General features: G+C 43.5%; 1 protein-coding gene and 2 long non-coding RNA genes across 3 annotated transcripts; 2 read left to right on the top strand and 1 right to left on the bottom strand.

Annotated features, from left to right (window-relative positions):
- Positions 1 to 1,767: 1,767 nt before the first annotated feature.
- Positions 1,768 to 4,981, bottom strand: LOC120607707 (tubulin beta-2A chain). The gene is made up of 4 exons (XM_039869445.1): positions 4,774 to 4,981; positions 3,850 to 3,958; positions 3,430 to 3,540; positions 1,768 to 3,089 (listed from the first exon to the last, which is right to left on the bottom strand). The coding sequence occupies exons 1-4, from the start codon at positions 4,828 to 4,830 to the stop codon at positions 2,029 to 2,031; spliced, it is 1,338 nt and encodes a 445-aa protein (XP_039725379.1). The 5' UTR covers positions 4,831 to 4,981; the 3' UTR covers positions 1,768 to 2,028.
- LOC120607708 (uncharacterized) lies at positions 4,835 to 7,521 on the top strand. Its single transcript, XR_005654218.1, has 3 exons — positions 4,835 to 4,972; positions 6,128 to 6,289; positions 7,259 to 7,521. It is a non-coding gene; the product is annotated as an uncharacterized LOC120607708 (long non-coding RNA).
- A 652-nt stretch (positions 7,522 to 8,173) lies between these two features.
- LOC120607709 (uncharacterized) lies at positions 8,174 to 20,056 on the top strand. The gene is made up of 3 exons (XR_005654219.1): positions 8,174 to 8,789; positions 18,330 to 18,433; positions 20,007 to 20,056. It is a non-coding gene; the product is annotated as an uncharacterized LOC120607709 (long non-coding RNA).
- Positions 20,057 to 23,255: the final 3,199 nt, after the last annotated feature.

Here is a 23,255-nt window from a genome sequence, read left to right as displayed (position 1 = left end):
GGGAATGCATGGTCAAGGATAAATCCAGGGGGCCCTGGCAGCTGATCCAAGTCTTCAGGTCATTTAAAACCAATGTTACCCTTCAATTAAGTTGTTGGAAGCTTTACACCAGCTCATCAGGAATGGCACCTGCCAGTTCACTGTTAAATATAGAAAAATGGAGGAGAAGCCACTATCTCCTGACCTGTTTGCCCCTACTCAGCACTAGGTCTAGTTTCTATATATATAATACTTGTGTTATATGTAATATATATAATATATAAAATATATAATACTTGTAAAGTGAACTACTGTTCTTTTTGATTTATGGGGGCCACTTGGTACAATTAACTTATTTTCACACGATTTAGAATGACACTACTCACTTTTTGTTTGAAGCTATTTTCAACTATAGGACAGCCTCTTTAATAGGGAAATCCGTATCTGCCCCTCATCTTTCTTCTTCTTTTTCTTTTTTAAAAACACTTAAGTAGGAGTAGAACCAAATAGAAAGAAATATAGGGTATGATATAAAGTAATATTTTTTCCAATTTTGAATTTGCCTAAAAATAGAAAAACTATAAACCTACAGTTATCTTGATTCTTTTCTTCCTATAGTGGTACATAAATAAGTTTTGTACATTTGTTTATAACTTACACTTTACTTCTCTTTGCAAAATAGGAAACTAGCCCAGATAAAGGCAGCGCATTGGCCTCATTTTGAAAAAGTATGATTTATCCCATAGAAGTATATGATCTTAACTGAAAATCACTTGTTGAAATCCCATGGCTTCTTTAGTGGTTCTCAAGTCTAGAGGCAGGCTTATGTTCAAATCCTAAATCCCAGCTCTGCATGGTAAGAATGCAATAAACTGTGAAAATTATTGTGGCTTGCCTATTTAAAGTAAAATTCACCAATAATGCAGAATTTATACTTTCATATAAATTCAAATGTAATTAACTTATATACAAATAGTTTCTTATGTTGTATAAACATGATTGATGGGAAGAAAACTTGTTTAAGAATTTTAGTATATTAATAATTTATAAATCTATGGCTATTCCTAAGTATAGGCAATTTCATTTACTCAAAAAGGCATAGTATCATATATCCTTTGATAGAAAATTCCACTTCGAGAAACTTACAGAATAGCTATTCTGATATATGCAATCATATGCACAAAATTATTTATTGTGACACTATAAGAAAAAATATAAACAATCTACATGTCCATTGGAGAGAATTGGTTAAAAATATGGCATGACTACATATGAATACTATGTATTCATTTAAAGAAGCTCTCTGTATTTTAAAGATATGCTATTTAGTAAAAAAAAGAGGCAAGAAAACAGTGTTAGTACCATGATGTGTGTGAAGAAAGAAAAAAGAGAATCTACATAGGTCTGAAGTATATGGAAGAGAAACTTACTTTTCACTCCCTAGCTTTTAGAATTTTGTGCTGTGTGGATGTAGTAATATTCAAAAAAAAGTTTTTGAAAGGAAATAGAGGGATAGCAGGATTTCTACATGAAAATACATTTAGTGTGCTTTCAGGTAGGCATCCTTTCAACTAATAAAATATTTACTTAAAGACATTTTAACATTTGGCTTGATTTCCCACCTTAAATTGGGTATGATTGTGGTTGGTTCAATTTTACCACACTGGAGTAAATACATTTGAACTTTTACCTATCCATTCTTTTTCCTAAAGGAAGAATTTTATATTATGTGTTCTGTAAGTTACATTTAAATTGATAATCACTCAACAAAGATGAAAGAGAAAAGAGGCCCATTAGGACACAAACGTTTATGTAATTTTAGCCATAACAACAGTAGTTCAGAAATACCTCAAATGTTACAGTGATGTCATCAGTATTACAAAAAGAAAAAAAAAAAATGACAGGCAATAGTGAAGAGCACCAGAGAACCAGCGCACACACCTAGAGCAGACCATGCTTCTTTCTGTCAATTGCCAAGATATTTTCACCAGTAAGCCCCCCTCCCCCTTGCTTTCCTTCTCGATTTTCCCTAACCTGTGACCTGTGAACTTAAGCCTCATCCTCGCCCTCCTCCTCCTCAAATTCCCCCTGTTCGTCGGCCGTGGCATCCTGGTACTGCTGGTACTCGGACACCAGATCATTCATGTTGCTCTCGGCCTCGGTGAACTCCATCTCATCCATGCCCTCGCCGGTGTACCAGTGCAGGAAGGCCTTGCGCCGGAACATGGCCGTGAACTGCTCCGAGATGCGCTTGAACAGCTCCTGGATGGCCGTGCTGTTGCCGATGAAGGTGGCCGACATCTTCAGGCCGCGCGGCGGGATGTCGCACACGGCCGTCTTCACGTTGTTGGGGATCCACTCCACGAAGTAGCTGCTGTTCTTGTTCTGCACGTTGAGCATCTGCTCGTCCACCTCCTTCATGGACATGCGGCCCCGGAAGATAGCGGCCACCGTCAGGTAGCGGCCGTGGCGGGGGTCGCAGGCGGCCATCATGTTCTTGGAGTCGAACATCTGCTGCGTGAGCTCGGGCACCGTCAGGGCCCGGTACTGCTGGCTGCCCCGGCTGGTCAGCGGGGCGAAGCCGGGCATGAAGAAGTGCAGGCGCGGGAAGGGCACCATGTTCACCGCCAGTTTGCGCAGATCTGCGTTCAGCTGGCCGGGGAAGCGCAGGCAGGTGGTAACCCCGCTCATGGTGGCCGACACCAGGTGATTGAGGTCTCCGTAGGTGGGGGTGGTCAGTTTCAAGGTGCGGAAGCAGATGTCGTACAGGGCCTCGTTGTCGATGGAGTAGGTTTCATCTGTGTTTTCCACCAGCTGGTGGACGGAGAGGGTGGCGTTGTAGGGCTCGACCACCGTGTCGGACACCTTGGGCGAGGGCATCACGCTGAAGGTGTTCATGATGCGGTCTGGGTACTCCTCCCGGATCTTGCTGATGAGCAGCGTGCCCATCCCAGACCCCGTGCCGCCCCCCAGCGAGTGGGTCAGCTGGAAGCCCTGCAGACAGTCACAGCTCTCTGACTCCTTCCTCACCACGTCCAGGACTGAGTCTACCAGTTCAGCTCCTTCCGTGTAGTGACCCTTTGCCCAGTTGTTCCCAGCCCCGCTCTGGCCTGCCAGAGGGAAAGACACTTCATAAGTCAAAAAAAAAAAATTCTTTTTTTTTTTTTTTTGCCTTAAACCCCTTAAAGAGTGAGTCAGTGTTCAGATAAGATTAATTCAGGTTATCACCAAAATTTTCAGACATTAAAATACTTGGTTGTAGATATAATTATAAATAAAAGGCTGGAAATCCCTTGGTATTAGAGGCTGAATGGCAAATTTGTTTTAGCTTATATTAAGACTAAATCAGAACACAACTGGATGTTCTTCATATTTCCCCTAGGCAGTCACACCCTTCCACGCTGAGCTGCCTTGGTGTAAAATGAGCCTCTCATGCCATCAGTCACTCACCAAACACGAAGTTGTCAGGCCTGAAAATCTGGCCAAATGGTCCAGACCTGACCGAGTCCATGGTGCCGGGCTCCAGGTCCACCAGGATGGCCCGAGGTACGTATTTGTTACCTGTGGGGAGCAGAGCAGGACTTAGACCTACCAGCAGAGAGCTCTGAAGAGAAAGACTTGTTACTGCCTTCCCTTTGCAGGCATTGCTGTTGCCCCCAGAACAAAGCGCACACAGGGCCCACCAAATTCTCAAAGGATTCTTTTGGCTGTGAACTGGGAAGCCCGCTGAAATACCACAATGAAATAGTGAGAATCCAATATCCTCTAGCCCACCCTCCCCTGGGGCCACAATCCTGAGGTCAGCACCTCCCCCCAAAAAGGAGGGGGTAAAAACTGAAGGAGTGGGGGACGGGAAGTAAAGGCAATTACCAGTGGCTTCATTGTAGTACACATTGATTCTCTCCAGCTGCAAATCACTGTCTCCATGGTAACTGCCCGTGGGGTCGATCCCATGCTCATCACTGATGACTTCCCAAAACTGGGATACAGTAAAAGGTTGCATTTAGCCACTCCCGACGGTCAGAGAGGCCACGACTCACAACGAATAGCCCCACCTCAGTTCCGACAACCCAATTTTTCAGGAGCTTTTGGGTTGGGTGACCCCGCACAGCCGCAAAACATGTATTTTGCAGGGGAAAAAAATGCTGAAACTGGGCATTTCTCAGTGAGGGAGAAGGTGAGGGGGTCTCTGAGGGTTGTGGGGGCAGGGAGGTCAGCAACAGAACCACTGGCACTGGCGAAGCTCAGAGTCACAGCTGGGCTCTGGGGAAGGCGGGCGTGCAGGGCTGTAAGCGCGGAGGTGGGCGGAGAAACAGGGACGGGAGGGACCTGAAGGAGGGTGGTTTTCGATTCAAAGCACGTCCTGAGACCTCAAGACAATCGCTCTCCTCCCCTCCCCCCACAGCTCGACTCGTGTTCAAGCGAGTAAAATCAATTCTCACTGCGTCCCCGCGCCTCCCACAAACCCGCTCATACAGCCTCGCAGACACACCGGCGCCTTCTCCAGGCCAGCGTGCGGTGCTAAGAGCAAGGAGTAAGCGGAGATCGAGAAATGACCAGGATTCCAAATGAGTTACAGCAAAAATGAAAGAGAGGTTCCTCCCCCTCCCCCGCCACGAAAGTCGCCTGCGAGCCCACGCCCTACTCGGCTGCACAAAGCAGCCAGGAAGGCGTGCGCTTGGAGAGCCCCGGGTCTGCTTGGGATGCCACTGGCACACAGCAATCCCAAGGAGCTTTAGACCTGAGTCCCCGCTCCATCCCGGTCCATCCCGGTCCAGTCCCCGGCGCGCCCACCTTGGCGCCGATCTGGTTGCCGCATTGGCCCGCCTGGATGTGCACGATCTCACGCATGGTGCTAGCTGGCTTCTTCTGGCCCTGGTCGGCGTCTGGTCAGTCTGTCCGTCCTCCCTTACACACCCACTACCGGGTCACCGGGAAAGCGCGCAGGAATCGACAGGCTAAGAACGTCAGCCCACCGAGCCGGGCCTTTTATGTAAGAAGGGTGGGGCCGCCCACGCAGGCCGCGCCCCCAGCCCGAGCCCCCTCCCCTCCACCAGTCTCCTTCACGCTAGTGCTCTCCAGGCCCGGCTGACGTAATGCTTCGAGCCCCGGGGACTGTCCGGGGGGATGGACCATGGGCCCGCGGCCAATCAGCACAGTCTTAGGGACCGGGTGAGGCGTGGGGGCTTCGTGAAGTACAGTGGGGGCGTGTGCATTGTCTAAAAGGGTGGGGTGGAGTGGAAATACTGAGAATTGGGGGTGAGTGAAGGAACCGAGGGCGGGAGAGTGGCCAGGAGAGGGCGACGAGTGTGGCAGGCTATGAATGGGGGAAGAGCTCGCACTGGAATGGGGGACGGAGGACAGAGGGACTGGAGCAGGTGGAGAGGTCGCCAGACATGCCTGAAAGGACAGCGCTATGCTCTGGGTACTGGCAGGTGGTAGGACTGTGGAGGTGCAGGTTGTGCTGCTGCCGCCAGAGCAATTTAGGGCTTCTCTTCCGCCAAGAGCCAGAGATCCCTCAGCCACCCGCCTCCAGTGAAACCATTGCTCCATTCCCCAACCCTAGAGGCCGGCGACTGTCCAGAGGCCGAACAATGGCCATGCAGAGCCTTGGGAGAGGACAGGTGGCCCCAAGAAGAAGTCGTGTGTGATCAGCCTGTTGGGATCTGAAGAGCTGTGACCCTGAACATCCAAGGCCCTAGAGCCCCAGGGTGCCTTCCGCCCCACCCCCAGGATCTGCCTATTCTCTCTTTGTCTCTGTCAAGGATGCTCTCTCTTACTTTGGCAGCAGTATCCAGGACTCTACACCCTATCCAGCCCTGCACATCCCTCTCCAAGAGTCTATACAGCCCCAAGGACCCCACCACTCCGCTTACTGGCTTTTGTTATTTGGGAGTGGATGGGGTGGGTGTGGCTGGCGGAGCAGTGTGGACAGTCCAGCGGTCGGAGCGAGGGTGGGGTCCGGGAGGCGGGGCTGCGGCAAAACAAAGAGTTCTCTAAGTGGGATGCCTCGCACAACTGAGTATTTAAAAATCACACCCCAGAAGCTCCCTCGATCTGGGATCGGTTCATCTATTGTCCGGTATGGGCATGAGTTCCAAGGGTGGTTATAGCCCTCCCTACCGCTAACAGTCTCATCTTTCGTCAGGCTCCGGACCCCGCAGCGGCCATGAGGTCCCCAACCTTTGGGCTACTGATGGGGGTGAGGGACACGCCTAAAAACTGCGGCACTGTCAGGGAGAGGCCCTGCGAAACCCGACAAGCACACAGAGAGCGAGCACCGACCCTCCTTCAAACCCACAGTTTCTAGGTAGTCGAAGGAGTTGATCTCTTTGTTGAGAGAGAGAGGGAGGGAGGGAGGGGGGGAAAGGAAGGAGGGAGGGAGCGAGAGAGATGGGGTGGCTGAACCTGCGTGGGCTGGAGGGAGGGAGGGCAAAGGGTGGCTAAAACGTTCACCACAGACCTGAAACTTGGTCCCTGCAATTCCACGGGTGAAGCACCCCCTCCCCCTCCCGACTCGGACGGGTCTTCTGCAAGGTGATGTGATCCCTTTTCATCCTCTAGTGAGAGCTGCCGAATAACCCGGGTTCCCGTGGCGGAACGAAGCCGGCAGCTGTTGAGTGAGACCCTCCCAGAACTACCAGCAAGCTGTCATCGCCTCCCTTTTCCGCGGGGGAATGGGAGGGGGATTTTCAACTCCATTCCAGTGCACAAAGAGAAACCGAGAACAAAAGCCCAGCCGCCCCTTTGCGCCCAGACTGAAGCTTTCGGGGTTGAATTCTCCAGACACCGCTGGGGGTGTCGGGGTTAGGATGAGGTCCGGCTGGCCAGAGGCAGAGGAGCGGAAGGCCCTCCCACATGTCTCACTTGAGGGGTCCCAAGAACCTGGGGCTTAACCCCTGAGTTCCTAATTTGGCTCATGCAGATGCGGAAAGGTCGAAGGCCAACGATCTTAAGGTCACACAGCAAGTTAAAGACAGGGCTCAGGTTGGAATTGGCCTTCTGGGCGCCCCAGCCCTTGGGGAAATTGACCATGTCCAGGACTGTGGCTGGTGTTAGCATAGAGTCCTGGGGATGGGGCCTTTGGTGGGACCGAGCTGCACGGGAAGGAAGCAAGCGAGGGCTGCACCCGCGCTGCTTAAGGTTAGCGCCTGGCTGCCAGCGCCAAGAGGCAGCCCCCTTGAGCTGCGTTGTGGGGGGGATCAGCTCCGTAAGGGTAATTTGAGCCCGCTGCCACCCTCCCTTACCTAACGGTTTATTTTCTTAAATTCCGTTTCAGAGCCAGATCTGTGTGGAGTTCCGGGGTGAAAACGCCTGTTCAAGATTATGTAGATGAAAGGACCCTTTCCTTTCGGATTTCTTTTAGGGGAAGGAGCTTGGGATAGGGCGAGGCTGAAATTTATCCTGGATGCCCAGATGCCCTTGGGGATTCGGCACTTCTGGTTCAAGATCTGTTTTCCTTTCCTTGTTTTGTTGGTACTGCCCTCCGTCCCACCTCATTCGATCTGACATTCTTGTTAAACGTTCTACGCCCCTTCCTAATTTGGAATTATGATGCTGCACAGTTTTATTTTCACAAGGAGCGGATTTTGTGTCGGAGGCTGGATGCTAATGACAGCCAAGTTTTTCCCTGGTCTTTAAACTTACCTACTAACAGTTATACTTATTCTGTGTAGCTACCGAGAAGATTCGTTCTCAGCTCGGTCCTTCAACATTTCTTTTTGTCTGTTATACACAATTCCTCTCCATCTAGGTCATTGTATATCAGACATGAAGGTGTCAGGACAATATATTTCATCTTCATTTACATAATGTTAGTTCCAATGATGTACTAACATTTCTAAATTTTCCCTTCTTGAGACAGTTGTAGAAATAACTCAGTGTAAAATAAAAGTCAACATCTGTTTTATGCATAACTGATGGTGAGGCTGAGGTAAAATATCCGCTAAACCATTAAAATTATATTTACTCTCACAATTTTCAGAGTATAATCAATGGCAGATTCTCAAGTGATTTTGCATTTCTCTATTACATATAAAGTCATTGTTTCAATTAATTGAAGAAGTTTGCTAGAAAGGGGGCAGTGCATAACTATTTCGGTGATAAGATCTTAAAGCATCTTTTTCTTAAGCAAGATATATATGCATACATACATATATATATGTATTTACACATTTATTGAAATTAAAAGACATCTAGCTTTCGGATTTTCCCTCTGCGTTCACCACTTAATACACAGCTCACAGCTCTGGTAGCCTGACAGCCAACTCCGCTGAGAAGCACGCGGTTTCCTAGGCAACCGACACTTAGCCAATGAATGAAGAGGAACTGAAAGAAAGCGACTGCAAATCCATCATTTCCTTTTTAACTCTTCTCAGTGCTCTCCAGCTAAATATATTGGAAAGCTACCAAACTTAACATTTATGTAAGAGTCAAATGCCCAGAGGATTGGGACTAGGAAGGATGCAGCCCTATAATGTGACTGTAGAAAGGGGATGATGGAGGTGGTTGGATTCCTGGGACCCGCGGAGACCTGTACTTTCTCGGTTTTGTTCATTCACTGTTTATAGCCCACTGTCCTACCCCTTTCCTCGCTGGCTTTCCCTCCGAAGCCTGCTGCTCCTGGCAGAGCTGCCCCTGTGCTCTTTAATAAAAGGGCTGTCTGGGCGGGAAATTCAGACCTCTTGTCCTGCCGCAGTCGTGGGGTCGGTGGGGATCAGCCGGCCCAGGTAACAGAAGACTGGAATAAGCAGAGAAGATTTCGAGGACATGAAAGCAGGGCAGTGCAGAAACATTACTTTTGTTCCTCAGTAAGTTTTCCCATTGCCAGCGTTCAAATTTGGGTTTTAATTGCTTGAGTCCTGACTAAGTGCTGAGCTTTCACGGAAGAGATTTGCTTTCTTTGTCATACAAATCCGTAGAGGGAGTAAAGCCTTGGCTTTTCAGAGCACCATTTTCCTTTTAGAAGCAGTCTCTCCTCCCCCACACTATCAGTGATTTGTAAGATTCTTAGGCTGGGGGAGGGCTAGCCAGATAGTGCTGCTCTCCGAATTCTAAGTAAACCGCGTTTGATGATGTAGAGCCATATTGTGCAGAAAATAGAAACAAAAGAGTAGAAAGTTCTTTTAAATGAAACATTATAAAATACTACAATTGATAGGTTGCCCTTGCAAGGTGCAGTGCGCGAAATCAACAAGCTTATAAATAAATCCCTTATGAAATGAATGAGTACACAGAGAAAGATATGACCTGGGAGCCATTTAACGAAAGTCTCAGCAGCAGATTGCTACAGTATTAATGTGATTATAGAGCTGCCACTCCACATCAGAAAATTCCACCAGCAACTGCTGCTCATAAAGGTCTAAGCAGCTTACCATTTCACTTTTAAATCTGCCCTAGACCTTTGCTTGCCATTGAAATAAAATTAAAACATTCATATTCAGACAGATACACAGATACATACAGTAATGTGTTTTTGCCTCCTGGATATAGATGCCGGGTGGGCATTAACTATGTCTTCATACAGAAACAGGTAAGGTTCTGAACAGAAACTCTTGACATGCCCAGCCTACTCTTGAATAGCTACCACATACTGATATATTTTCAATAAAATAAGGCATTAAGAGAACCTCTGGAAGAACTCACCACCTCTTTCAAAATAACCCCAAGAAGGGAAACTTATTAAAGATCTAGTTTCTCATTTATACCCCAAAGAATCGAAAGCAGATTCTCAAAGAGATATTTGTACTCATGTTCATAGCAGCATTATTCACCACAGTGAAAAGGTGGGAGCAATCTAAGTGTATATGAACTGATGAGTGGTGAACCAAATGTAGTATATAGTGTTAAAGAACAAAATTCAACCGAGTAAAGTTAAAGATCTAATTGGCTTTATTAAATAATCCATGTATTGGGCGGTATACCATCCAGCAACTCAAAAAGTACTACAAGGGATTGTACAAAACAGAAGGTTTTTATAAAAAGAAAGGTGAGTCAAGGCAGCTATTGAAAGGGTTATATTTAGACCAGGACATCTTTTTGGGGAGAAGAGAATGGCAAGGATTTTTATCATGCAGATTGCCATTTCTTTCTATGGAGGATAGAAAAGGTCTAGATGCTAGACTACCTCATTTGTATTGACCAGAAAATTCCAGACTGGTTGATTAAGATTATGTTGTTGGGTGAGGTTGAAACAGCAATTGTAACCACAGAACCAGCTCACAATGGTTCTATCCTGTTAAATGAAATAGTGAGTTGCTTTTTAGAGACAATAGACCAAAACAGTAGGTCATGCAGCCAAAGCATGTGCAGAGAAGATTATTTTGACCTCGACTGCACTCATAACCATAGTCTTACCCCCACACATGAAACCAAAGGACTGGGACATAATGAGAACTTTAACACCAAAACCCTTTCCGAAGCAAAGGGTCTGTTATCCAGCAAGATCCACTGTTGATACCCTTTACCATAAATGGCCAAACTCCAAAGTCCTCCACTTAAAACTTGCCCTGTCAGTGCTTTCACACACTTGTTTCCCAAAACCCTTAAAAAACTGCCTTGAAACCTGGATTTGGGAGTTTAGACTTTTGAACATTAGCTTCCTGTTCTCCTGGGTGGCACCATTCATAATAAAATAGCCAATCTTCCTCTACTGCAATTCTCCATGTTTAGTGTTTGGGTCTGCTGGAGCCAAGTGGATGAACTCTGTGTTCTGTAACACAATTAGGTCAAGTTTTAAATCTAGGTTTGGTATCATGGGCTTTAGCACAAGTGATGTCATTTTGGGCCTGTGGCTTTCTCTTTAACAATACACAATGGAATATTATTCAGTCTTAAAAGGATTGAAATTCTGACACCTACAACATGAATGAACTTCGAAGATATTATGCTAAATGAAATAAGCCAGTTATGAACAGACAATAAGCCAGTTATGAACATGATTTTATGTACATGAGGTACCTAGAGCAGTCAGATTCATAGAGGCAGAGAAAATGGTGGTTGCCAGGTGCTAGGGGAGGGGGAATGGAGAGTTGGTGTTCAATGGCACAGAGTTTCAGTTTCACGAGATGAAAAGAGTTCTGGAGATGGAAGGTGGTGATGGTCACACAACAATGTGAATGTATTTAGTGCCACTGAACTGTATGCTTAAAATGAAAAATTTTATGTTATATGCATTTGACCAGAATTAAAAATAAAAATTAAAAAAGGATTAGTTTCTCAGTATTTCCTAAATATCGAGGGGCATTTTTGTCTTGGTGCTAATATAGTGCTCCAAGTTTTCAACAATATGTAACAGAACTGAAAGAGTTCATCCACCTGACACATAGCAGAGCCAAATACTGAACACTGAGAACTGCAGTGGAGAAATTAGGTTTTTGCTTTATTGCAGGGTGCCAAGCAAGGAGAATAGGAAGCTATTACTTAAAAACTCCAATTTCCTGATGGCAATCAGGGAGTTTTAAAGGCAAAAAATTATGAATGATTATGAGTAAGGGGCTTGGATCATGGCCTGTGTTGATTGTCAATTCTTGTGCAAGCTTCGGCAATTTTCTTCAACTGATTCATTTAGCTTTTGGCAGCATCCTTTATGGCTATGGCCAGGTGGTCTTTCTTGCTTACAGAGTTCTGCAGCATGTCTTGCGACTGTGAGTCAGTGATATTATCTTAAGAGCAGGTGGAGAAAAACAAAGCTATACATCTTGTGCTTAACAAGCTACATTCTTTTATTATCTTAAGCAAAGTATACCTTTATATTCTTCCCTGAAACTTGCTTTACAGGCAGGCCTTTAGACTCCAGGCCATGACTGCATTCCAGTGCAGTTATGACTCTTAAAAGGGCTAATTTAATAATTTTAACTAAAAGCTAAATTCTAGTATACCTAGTCTCTTATTATTTGCTGTCAGTTTCAGGTAGACAGATAGATGATAGACAGATATTTTAAAAATAGTATCCATATCATCACTTATTGCTTCTTCTGGCCAGTTGACCACTAAAAGTGATGTCAGAGACATCTAAACTACTAGTTGTATCATGACACTTCCTATTCCATCGACTCCTTATAGCTTATTGTGTATGGTCCAAATGCTTAGCACAGAATTCAAGCCCTTCAAATCTGGGTATGATCTACCTTTCCAGTATTTCCTGCCACCCTTCTGCCTAAATCAGTACATTCCAGGAGACTTAGACCTGCCCACTGATCTTTTTAGAACATGTTCTCTAAGCCTCTGCTCATTCTGTTCCATTAACCTGAAATGACCTTCTCCTCTTCTTCCTTCTTCATCTGGTGACATTTCATTCATTCTTCATGATGTGCCATAACTATATGTAGTATGTCCCTGGTTGCCAGAAACAATGACTGCCTATACTCTGTTCTCCCAGAGGATTTTTCAGACTGCTACTATGGGTTTTGCTTTTATTACATTAAAGCAATGGTCACTAAGCTTTTTCATTGCACACTTCTAACAGTTAAAATTAAAAAAAAGGGTCTGTTATCCAGCATACATTTCTAATATGTGTTTGTTTATAAATTTTTCTTATTTATAATTAGAATTTATTATTAGAATATTTATTCTTATAAGTCAGTATCTCAAGATACAATGAGATGAATTATATCAGATGTTAATATTTCAGATACACTTTTCTATAAGTTTTAATTTTATTTTGGCTAACATCTTGTCAGATTTGAGTTCTTTTTGATTTTTTTTACCTGGCAATGGGCTTTACTAAGAGCTTGTGTAAGGAGTAGTGTCAGCTCTGCTATTTTCTTATTTTTTTTATGTGTTTGCATCACTGATATCATTTTCACTTTGAAATTTCTTTGCTGTAGTGTCTTAAGCTGCTTGTCCAGTTGTGAGGATCAGTGGAGCAAAATCTAGATAATATGGTGGGTAAACATATCATCAATTTCTACTTTATAGAGCTACCTTTCCAGGGTATTATTCATGACACATGACCATAAGACATAAGCATCCTGTGACGGCACCAATGTCATTCGGAACATTAACTATTTAAAGCATAATTTATTTTTATAGGAGATAAGTATAAATGGAGTTCTCATAATTTTTCCTACACTAAAAAGGATGCTCTTGCTGCCCCACTTTGAGGTCTCTGGATTAGATGAGAGTTATTTCCATAGATGTCTGTGTTTCCTTTTACTTGACCCTTTGATGGCAAGGACTATGTCTTATTAGCCTTTATATCTCCCACTTAGTCTGAAACTAAGTACAGGCAAACAGTAAATGTTCTTTGAGTAAATAAATACTCAAATGAACAGAAAGCAGAAAAAATACCAGCTATTTCCAACCCAAACAGGAGCAGGTTGTTCTTCAGGTAAGCACTAGAAGCCATCCTTCCTTTTCTTTCTTAGTTCCTCCTGGCCTGGGTTGACCGGGCCACTTTTCATCCTTCGCAGACTCTGCCAGTGCAGCGCCATCTTGGACCCTGCAGGTTCCAGAAAGTGAGCCTCCCTCTGGACTTACCTTTCAGTTCTCTGCAAGCATCTGCCCAGCCTTTTACTCACATTTGCCCCTTCTCTTGTCTGTATCGGTAATGCATGACTGGACTCCTGTTTAAGGCTACTAAAGTAGGGAAGAAGGGAAGAAGAAAAGAAAAGAATTCCTTAGGAATCAGCATTGAATTACTAATCTGTGTCCTCCTTCTTGGCATGTAAATCAGGGGAGTTAATCAGACAATTGTCTTTATGAGCAAGTAAGTTTGAAGATAACAGAACAAAGTGGGCTTTCCCCTTCCCAAATGAGGAGGAGAAACAGAAATGCAAATTCCATCTTTCATGAACCTAAAGAAAAGATGAAACAGTTACTAACTTTCTGGATCTCATTGGTAAAGAAAGATTCCTTTGGGCAACCTAGAAAAAAGATTAAGTCACATAGAAAGGTGGGAAAAAGTCACAATTGTCCCTGACTTTTACAAAGCAATAGAAGATCACAAAACAATTCCTATAAAATTTTCCGGGAAAATGTGTTTCAATATTTGTATGTCCAGTTATATTGCCTTTTAAAAGGTAACGAATAAATACTTATGAACATAGAAGAACTAAGAAAACGTTTCAATATTTGTATGTCCAGTTATATTGCCTTTTAAAAGGTAACGAATAAATACTTATGAACATAGAAGAACTAAGAAAACTCTCAGAGGCAAAAATATGCTATAATGAAGCTAAACTCCACCAGGCTTAAGAAGAAAATGACCCAACTTAAGAGGAACATGGAGCAGTTATTGTGGAAAAATGATGGGAAAAAGAAACACTCTGAGCTCAGTGAGCTAACAAAATTTTATGGGAACTCTTAGAAAGATTTATAAGAAGGCTTGCTTGCAAAGAAAATTGCAGTTTTAAATCATTGTATTTTTGCAGTGGAAGCAAAGGCAGATCACTGGAGTGAGAAGATTTTTTTTTTCTTTTAAAGAAATCAGAGAAGGAGAAAGACGAAGTGCTCATAGATAAATTTCTGCTAAATCTTTTGTTTCCAACATCAGCTGACTGGTGAGGCGTCATTTAAGAATGACATTTGGCCAAAATCCTGCTAGAAAACAAAAGAAATAAAACCTTGCAGCATAAAGTAGGGATCCTAATGACTTCTTATCTCAAGAAATATGTGGTTTTGAAAAAGAAATTGATTCATGACTGGTATAAATAGGAAAAGAAATGACAGACGAGCTGCAGAAATAGAAGCTTACAAGCAGAAGAATGAAGAAATGTCAAATACGTTATGGCCAACAGAGAGATATAAAGAACCACAGATTGTTCTTCATGGTGCAAAAGCTCATGACAGCTGGCCCACTGTTTTTGCTGGAATGGAAGATAAAATATGCCAGCCTGGGACAGAAATTAATGCAGTTAAAAAGGTGACTTCCAGGGATAAATCTTAACCAGCAATTCCCAACCTGTTCAGCACCAGGGACCAGTGCTCCTATGAATATCTAATGCCTGATAATCTGAGGTGGAGCTGAGGCAGTGATGCTAGCACTGGGGAGCAGCTGCAAATATAGATAAAGCTTTACTCATTTACCCACTGCTCACTTCCTGTTCCTACAATGCGGCCCCGTTCCTAACAGGCCAAAGACCTGTACCAGTCCATGGCCTGGGGATTAGGGACCTTTGCTCTTAAACATGCTCCTCTGCTCCGTCCACTAAATTCAAGGCACACACAAGCTCTGCCCCATACCCATGTAGATGATTTACCCATAGCTCTGAATTTCTCTTCTCTTGTGGAAGAGATACACCCCCAAATAATCTATGGATGAGCCCAAGTCTGGTATGGGGTTATCATCTGAAGTTTTGGGAACAAAATTTGCTTAGGACCTGGGTTCCAAGAGCTTTTATCAATAAACCCAAGTAACCTCTTCTCTTTTACAGTGATGAATATCAAAGGTAACCCTGGTGTCGGAGAACCTGGACTTTCAATAGGAGGATGCTCACGGAGTCCACGGGGGCACCTCTTCACCGTGGATAGCTCTGGGCCTCTGCGCCTTTTTCCACTTCACATTCCTGCTGGGCTTCTCTTCCAGACTTAGAGAACATTGCACACTTGAAGCAGACTTTCACACAGAGTAAGGGACATGTTTTCTGGCTCTGGAGAGAGTCCACCCTTTAAAATTTGAGCCTCAGGTCTTCTACTTCTGAATTAAGAAGACCACTTCACACTCATCCATCCTGGAGCCCGAAGCTATTTGTCTCTACCTTTTGCAAGTTTCAGGAATATCTTTAGGATACATAGCTGATTCTTCTCTTATGCTTTGTCACAAGAGGACTCACAGGCCTCCCCAGACCTTTATGATGACAATGAACAGATTGTTTAAACCATCCCCTGTGCTTCAAATCCATTTCCATTGTTCTATTTTTTATTGAATATTTTTTCTGGCTTTATTGAACTATAAAAGACAATTAGTTGCTCATATTTACATTGTGCCATTCAATGAGTGTTTTTTTTTTCAATTATAGTTGGCATACAATAACATATTCATTTCAGTTGTATAGCATACTGATTAGAGATCTATATAACTCACAAAATGATCACCCCGCTAAACCTAGTAAACTTCTTCCCCCTTACATATTTATTACATTATTAACTACTTTCCTTATGCTACACTTTGTATCTCCATGTCTATTTTGCAACTATCCATTTCTACTTCTTAATCTCTTTGCCCTTTTTCACCATTCTCCTAATCCTTGTCCTATCTAGTAGCCCTCACAATATTCTCTGCATCTATGAGTTTATTTCTGTTTTTGTTGTTGTTGTTTATTTTGTTCTTTAGACTCCACATGTATGTGAACTCATGTGATATTTGTCTTTCCCTTTCTGACTTATTTCATTCAGCACAATACCCTCTAGATCCATGAAGGTAATATCTCTTTCCATCCCCTTCCTTTTAGTCTGTGTGTGTCTTTTCATCTGAAGTGAGTCTCCTGTAGGCAGCATATGTAAGAGTCTTGTTTCTTATCCATTCAGCCACTCTATCTTTTGGTTGGAGCACTTAATTCTTTTCCACTTAAGATACTTATTGATAGGAATGTAGTTGTTACCATTCTTTATTCCTGTTTTTGATACATGTTTATTCTTCTTAAAGAAGTCTCTCCAACATTTCCTGTAATATTGGCTTGGTGGTGATACCTTCCTTTAGTTTATTGTTGTTTGGGAAGCTCTTTATCTGTTCTTTGACTCTAAATGATAACTTTGCTGGATTAAGTATTCTTGGTTGTAGATCCTGGGTTTTCATCACGTTGAATATTTTGTACTGAGCCCTTCTGTCCTGCATAGTTTATTTTGAGAAATCAGCTGCCAGTCTTCTGGGTGCTCCCTTGTAGGTAAGTAACTGCTTTTCTCTTACTGGTTTTTAAGATTCTCTCTTTGTATTTAACCTTTTGCATTTTAATTATAATGTGTGGTGCGGGCATCTTTAGGTTCCTCTTTTTTGTGACTGTCTGAGATTTCTGGGGTTGTATGTCTATTTCCTTCACCAGGTGAGGGAAGTTTTCCATCATTATTTCTTCAGATAGCTCTTCAACATCTTGTTCTCCTTCAGGTACTCCTATGATATGGATATTTTTACATTTAATTGTGTCCCATAGGCTCCTTAAATTATTATTATAGTCTTGGCTTCTTTTTTCTTGCTGTTCTGATTGAATGTCCTTGGCTTCCCCAACCTGTATATTGGCGGTTCGATCCTCTTCTTTATCCACTCTGTTTATTTCCTCTAATCTACTCTTCATCTCAGAAAATGTGTTCATCATTTCTGACTGGTTCCCTTTTATAATTTCCATTTCCATTTTTATGTTTTTTTTTTTAATCTCTTTGTTAAAGTTCTCACTGAATTCATCTACACTGAATTCATTGAGCATCTTTATAACCAGTGTTTTGAACTCTGCATCTGTTAGACTGCTTGACTGAATTATTCTTCCATCTCTGTTCTGTTCTCTCATATGGTTTCTGCTTCTTTGTCTTCCCATTTGAACTGCCTTTCTGTGTCTGTTTCTTTATACTAAGCGAAGCTCCTAGGTCTCCTGGATTTATTAGCGTGGCATTACATAGTAGGTGTCCCGTGGCACACTCCTGAGAGCAGACCAAGTATAACCCCAGCTTGTGCCCCTCCGGGGCCCCCTGTTAAGATTCAACAAGCAATCCACAGATGCTGTGCTTATAGTTGCCTCAAGAGGCCATGCCAGAAACTGAGGCCAGCTGCCACCACTGTGAGTCTTAGAGTTGGCTCAGCAAGGAGCACCTGACTTGGGGAGGGCACAGCTGGTTGTGACTTGAGTGGGGCCGCGAGTTGGGGTAGGTGTAGTTTCAGAGAAGCCTCTGGGCAGAGTGACCTCTGTTATCCAGTTTGATGACGTCTCAGCTATGGCGGCGCTGTATCTGCACACTGGAAAGGGGAAGGGCTCAACAGAGGAACAATGGGTACCGTAGGCACTTCTGCATGGGAGGAAGCCTCAACACTGGCCCTCACTCTGACAATTCAGTGTTCCCCTGTAAGTCCCTGGCAGCTCCCGAGCAGCCGACCTGGTGCTAGTGCTCAGAGAGAGCAGGTCCATAACTGCGCAAGTTCGCTCGTGGACATGGCCCCTAAGAGGCGTCTGCAGCTGCAGTAGCCTCTGTCCCACTCAGCCACTTGGGACCAGGCAGCCTCATGTCTTCACCCACTCCTACCTTCTATCGTTGCAGGGTGATTTCTTATTTCTCTCCCTAGCTGTGGAGATTGTTCATCTAGACCCCAAGTGACTCCACTTGCTGTGTGCTCTGTGTTTCTGTCACAACTTTGTTGTGGTCGCAAGAGAAGTGAACAACTATGCCATTTTTTCCCCTCTCTCTTATTGAATTTTTCATTTGCTTAGGCTGACTTGAAATTGTACATTTCGAGGCACAAATGAAGAAGACTGTGAAGATGAAGCCGCCTACAGGATTACCTGATTGTCTTATTTTGGTTACTGTAATTCAGGTAACTAGCAAATAATTTTAAACATTATGAAAACATTGTGAAAATGAAATACCTTTAGTAAATATTTTTAAAATTAAAAAATGTTGTCAAGCTACTATAAAATGGAGAAAAAACACCCTTATTGTAATTTGAAGTATAGTGAGGAGGGCTCACCTATACATCGTAATAATTTCCTCAGGACTTGAATGACCAGGAATGCCACCATGTATGATTTGTTCCTTTGTACTACTCATTAATTTTATCCTAGAAACCAATTGAAATCATATATGTGCCCGAGACAGAGAACACGCTGCCACTTTAAAAGTGCAAGAACTTCTCAGACCCAGGTTTTTTCATGATCAGAAGAACCCAGGGAGGATGAGTTATACCTCAATGGGAGGTCAGGGTGAGAAAACAGGGCTTCCTTCACAATGTTTCCCAAAGCTACCTTGGTTCTAGGTGTAGGACCTAGCATGATATGCTGGCACTTTGTTTAGGCAGGTAGAAAAAAAAGGTGTGGTGGTCCTCCTAAGGAGAATAGGATAGCTCTGGCCTCTTTCTCCAAGTAAACTAGGACCACATATGGAGCCCTCAGGCCTTTGGAAGTATTGTCATACAGTTTCATTCTTTAAAATGGCAATTAGAGGTCACTGAATTCATTCAACAAATATTTACTGTATGTCAGGCACTGTTCCAGGCAGCAGAAAGACAGTAGGCCTAAATCCCTGCTCTCCTGGAGCTAGCACTACAGGTGAAGTCATTAAGTTAGGAAAGTATGATTCTTCAGGTCTAGAGTTTCCTGACTTTTTGTTGTTGTTGTTTCTTCCTTATTTCATTTCCCCATCATCTTTTTTTTCATTCCGTTTTTATTCTTTTATGTACCTTGATCTTTTTTTTTTTTGCTAAATAGACTGTGTGGTGAGACAGAGTAATTGAAGGTTACAAAGGGCTTTGGTGATACTGTAATAAAGAGCGTCTGGGACAGCTTATTAGACAAGGTACAATCAAGGTTATCTGAATCACACAGATACTTTCAATAATGACACTGTTCCATCCTCCCATCTGGATCCTCGTCCTCCTCTTTTCTGTTTCTTTTTCTCTATTACTTGATATAGGAAGATACATGACTGATTCTGGGATTTTACTGAAAACACACATGCGTGCGCACACACACACACAGAAACCTTCAGTCTAAAAACTGGTGTCTTTAGTCATTATAGGATCATCACTAAGATGACTTCTGAGTTAAAAGCCAAATAATGTTGGAAAACCCAAACTAAATAGCACTTGCCACCAACAACAAAAAAATTACTCCTTTATCCCATAGCTATAGCCAGAAAAGAGCGCAGTTTCAAATGGACTCCACCTTCTGGGCTTTTCCAAAAGTAATACCATACAGAAAGACAAAGGTGATCCTATTTTCCCTGACTTACTTATTCAACATCAGGTTAGCCATCAGAGGTTTGGAAGGGAGGCCATCTTACCGTGCAACTTTTTTCACAATGACAATTTGATTTCAGAACATAGCAAGAGGAAGCTTATTTACTAGGAAGAAGAGTTGCCCACTCACATTTGCTTTCTCATCCTTTCACAGACTACCTATGAGACCTCGGACGAGCCACCCAACCTGTCTCTGTGGTGCAGCCTTCATCTGTAGGTGGGAATAATAAGAATAATAATGTGCTTTCTTGAGATGAGATAATGCTGCCATTTGCTTTGAACTCTTCTAAGGCTGGCACCGAGGGACCTCAGGGTGTTATTGTATCTGTGGTGGTAACGTATCAAAGTTGGATCATTATAACCTGTGTAGATACACCCTGGAACTTAACTTTCTTAATATTTTGTATTCTTTCATACCCTTCGCTTGCACAAGTAGTACACAGATTAGACTAAAAAAATTGTTCATTTAGTGTCATTGAACTTTGCTTTTTAAATTTTCTTTTCATAATTGTCAGTCTTTAGTTATTGAGTGACTGCTATTGCAGCCAAAGAGTAGGTATGTTGTTTCATCAAACTTATTGTGTGTGCGAGTGCATGTGCGTGTGTGCATGTGTGCGTGTGTGTGTGCTAACAAGCAAACTGCACATGGCTAGCTTTAGTTCTGCCTGACACCCAGACCTGTTTTCTGCAGTGGAGATGCCTCTCCAATCTTATGTTTGTGAAATGTTTGCATTGTCTTTCCTTTCAGTAAAACTGTCACCTTAAGCTATTTTGCCATAAATGTAAAACTTCATACCATTGTCCCTACCGTTTCTACACATAATTCAATTCAAATCTTAGTTATTAAGTGACTTAATGACTTCAACTTTTTCTAGGTCTCTCTGCCTGTTATTGCCCCCTTTTCCCACTATAATCCTAACATCCAGCACTTTTTTATAATCCTTTCAGACTCCTGCTCTGGTCAAACCCCAAGTTCTTCCTCCATTCATAAAAGCTGTCTTCTTTGCCCTAAGAGATATGAATTGTTGAAGTGTGTAGACATGCCCTGAATTTGACTCCAGAATGAAATCATGTGATGACCCTTTCATATCACTAAGCTCACTGTTTCTCACTGCTTTGCTCCTGTGGGACTCAGAAACAATTCATTCTTGAGTCGTCCCCTTGTTTGGTGCCAGAGAGTTTTCAGTGCCTCATGGTAAGATTCCTGGTTGGGAGAGCTATGCTGTTCTGTGAAGTAGGGGACAGGTGATATGAAAGCATAACTGGAAAAGGTGAGCTCTCAGAAGACAAAACATTCTCAGGCAGAACACTTATAGAAAAGGGATTCTACTTGGCCTAATGTAGTTGGAGATCTGTAAACAAATCCCTTAAAGCTATCATGACCCTGCACCCCACTGTAAAGTCTTCATGTCCCCCCAGTTTGCATACTTCACTTTGAAGTCACTTTGCTACAGCCCAGCCACCCAGCCACTCTCTGGGCCTCAAATGCAAATTCCTGGGAAAGGGATTTTACTTGGCCTCAATCTCCAGGCTAGAGGTTCAAAGTCTACTGGGTGAGCATTGGGAGGAGCCCACCACAGTAACCATATAACCACAAGGGTGGAAGGTGCATGGAGGTGGGACAAAGTTGGGTGGAGTGGAGTGGGATGCTGGTGAGTTGGGAGCTCTCCAACCTCCATGAGGGAACTCATTTTTAGCAGTGAGGAGATAAGTCACCCTAATATATAAGCCAGATTGTGGATCATTTAGCTCATATCTTTAACAGCTATTAGAGTTTAAAGGTTTTACCAAGACTTTATGAAGGCCGGTATGATGAGCCCTAAAGCCCTATTTCAGCCATGCAGTTCTGAAAGATAAAAGAGGAGCCTATGCAGGTGCTGCCTCTCCTCTCGGGGCAGGGGGGCGGGGCAGGGGCCCTGCACCTGCTGTAAGAATTTCAATGGCGCACATTTGTGCTGGAAGGATGGGCTGAGGGCAGGATTTCAGCATAGGCTGGCTCATTCTTCAGCCTCAGATGGCCTATGATCCAGAAATGGTGCAGTGTCTGGGAGGGTGAGGAGCTCTCTTCCATCAGCTAGTCTGCAGGGGTACTGGGGCATGTGTTCTACACAGAGAAGTTTCCTTGCTATTGATATTGCTGTCATTGGACTAGGACACAGGCCTTGTAGGAGCGTCGAGGGAAGCAGCTTGCTGGGAAGGATATTAAGAAGTAGTGGATCCAAAGAGTATGTGACTTAGGTAGGCGTGTTGTCACACCCTCCATAACCTGGGTGTCACACCTGCAAGAGGAGCTCAGGTTGCACAAATGAAGCAGAAGAGCATAGTGAGAAGAGTGTCAGGTTTGGAATCAAATAATGAATTAAGTGGTGAAACGAAGTAATATTAATACCTCCCCATATGGTTAACATGACTACTTAAAGCTCATAGTGCAGTTCCTAGCACATGGTAGGTGCCCATTGATCGGTAACTATTATCGCCACTGTTATAGGATGAAAGATCATGCGATTACGTGCCAAAATGGTTGGGGAAAAATCTAAGTCTGAACTTAGATTTTGAGAACAGGAGTCTGCATGTCAATGCTTTGATAGGAATGAAAGGATAAGGGAGTTATGCAGTCTAAGTGGGAAAAGTACAAAGGGGCCTGTAGGCAAGTTGCTCAGCCATTTGGTCCTTGGCCTTCTCAGCCTGATGTTAGATAAAAACGTCTCCCTCATGGGATTGCTGAAGGCTAGAGAAGGACTGAGGATAGTACTTGGCATGTAGTGGGCAATCACTAAACTTGGCCGTGGCTGCACTGAGAAGCTGTGCATAGTGGGCTCTTATCAGCAGTTTCGAGGAGCTCTTGGAAATGAAGCTGATTCAGAAGATAGAAGAACTGTAAAATAGGACTGTTTTAGAGTCAGTAACAATTTGTGACTTATCCTGGGTTCTCAGAAGAGGACCTGTAATAGTTTGGGAAGCAGAGTAAGAGAACACAGAAGCCCCCTAGGGTGATGGGACTTGGTTAAATACATTCATAAGATGACTGCCTTCCAAGCCAAGGTTACCTATTCTTCTTTTAAGTTTTTAATTGTGGTAGAACACACATAAAATAAAGTTTATCATCTTTCCATTCTCAGATGTACAGTTGAGTGGTATTAAGTATATTCACTTAATGCTGTGCAACCATCACCACCATCCATCCATAGAACTCCTTCCATCTTGCAAAACTGACACTGCACCCATTAAACATTAACTCTCCAATCTGCCCTCCCCTAGCCCCAGCTAACCACCTTTCTATTTTCTGTCTCTGAATTGGATTACTCTAGGCACCTCATAAGTGGAATCATATAGTGTTTGTCCTTTCGTGACTGAGCATAATGTTGTCAAGGTTCATCTATGTTGTAGCATGTGTCAAAATTTC

The sequence above is a fragment of the Pteropus medius genome, unplaced genomic scaffold (genome assembly GCF_902729225.1).
Source record: "Pteropus medius unplaced genomic scaffold, Ma_sr-lr_union100, whole genome shotgun sequence".
NCBI lineage: Eukaryota > Metazoa > Chordata > Mammalia > Chiroptera > Pteropodidae > Pteropus > Pteropus medius.
Note: the sequence above shows the minus strand (reverse complement) of the source record. Positions and strands in the feature narration are given on the sequence as shown.

Coding starts and splice junctions, on each gene's coding strand:
- LOC120607707 (XM_039869445.1), bottom strand. CDS start 4,830: ATGCGTGAGATCGTGCACATCCAGGCGGGCCAATGCGGCAACCAGATC. Junction 3,541..3,849: donor GTACTACAATGAAGCCACTG/GTAATTGCCTTT, acceptor TGCTCCCCACAG/GTAACAAATACGTACCTCGG. Junction 3,090..3,429: donor GCCTGACAACTTCGTGTTTG/GTGAGTGACTGA, acceptor TCCCTCTGGCAG/GCCAGAGCGGGGCTGGGAAC.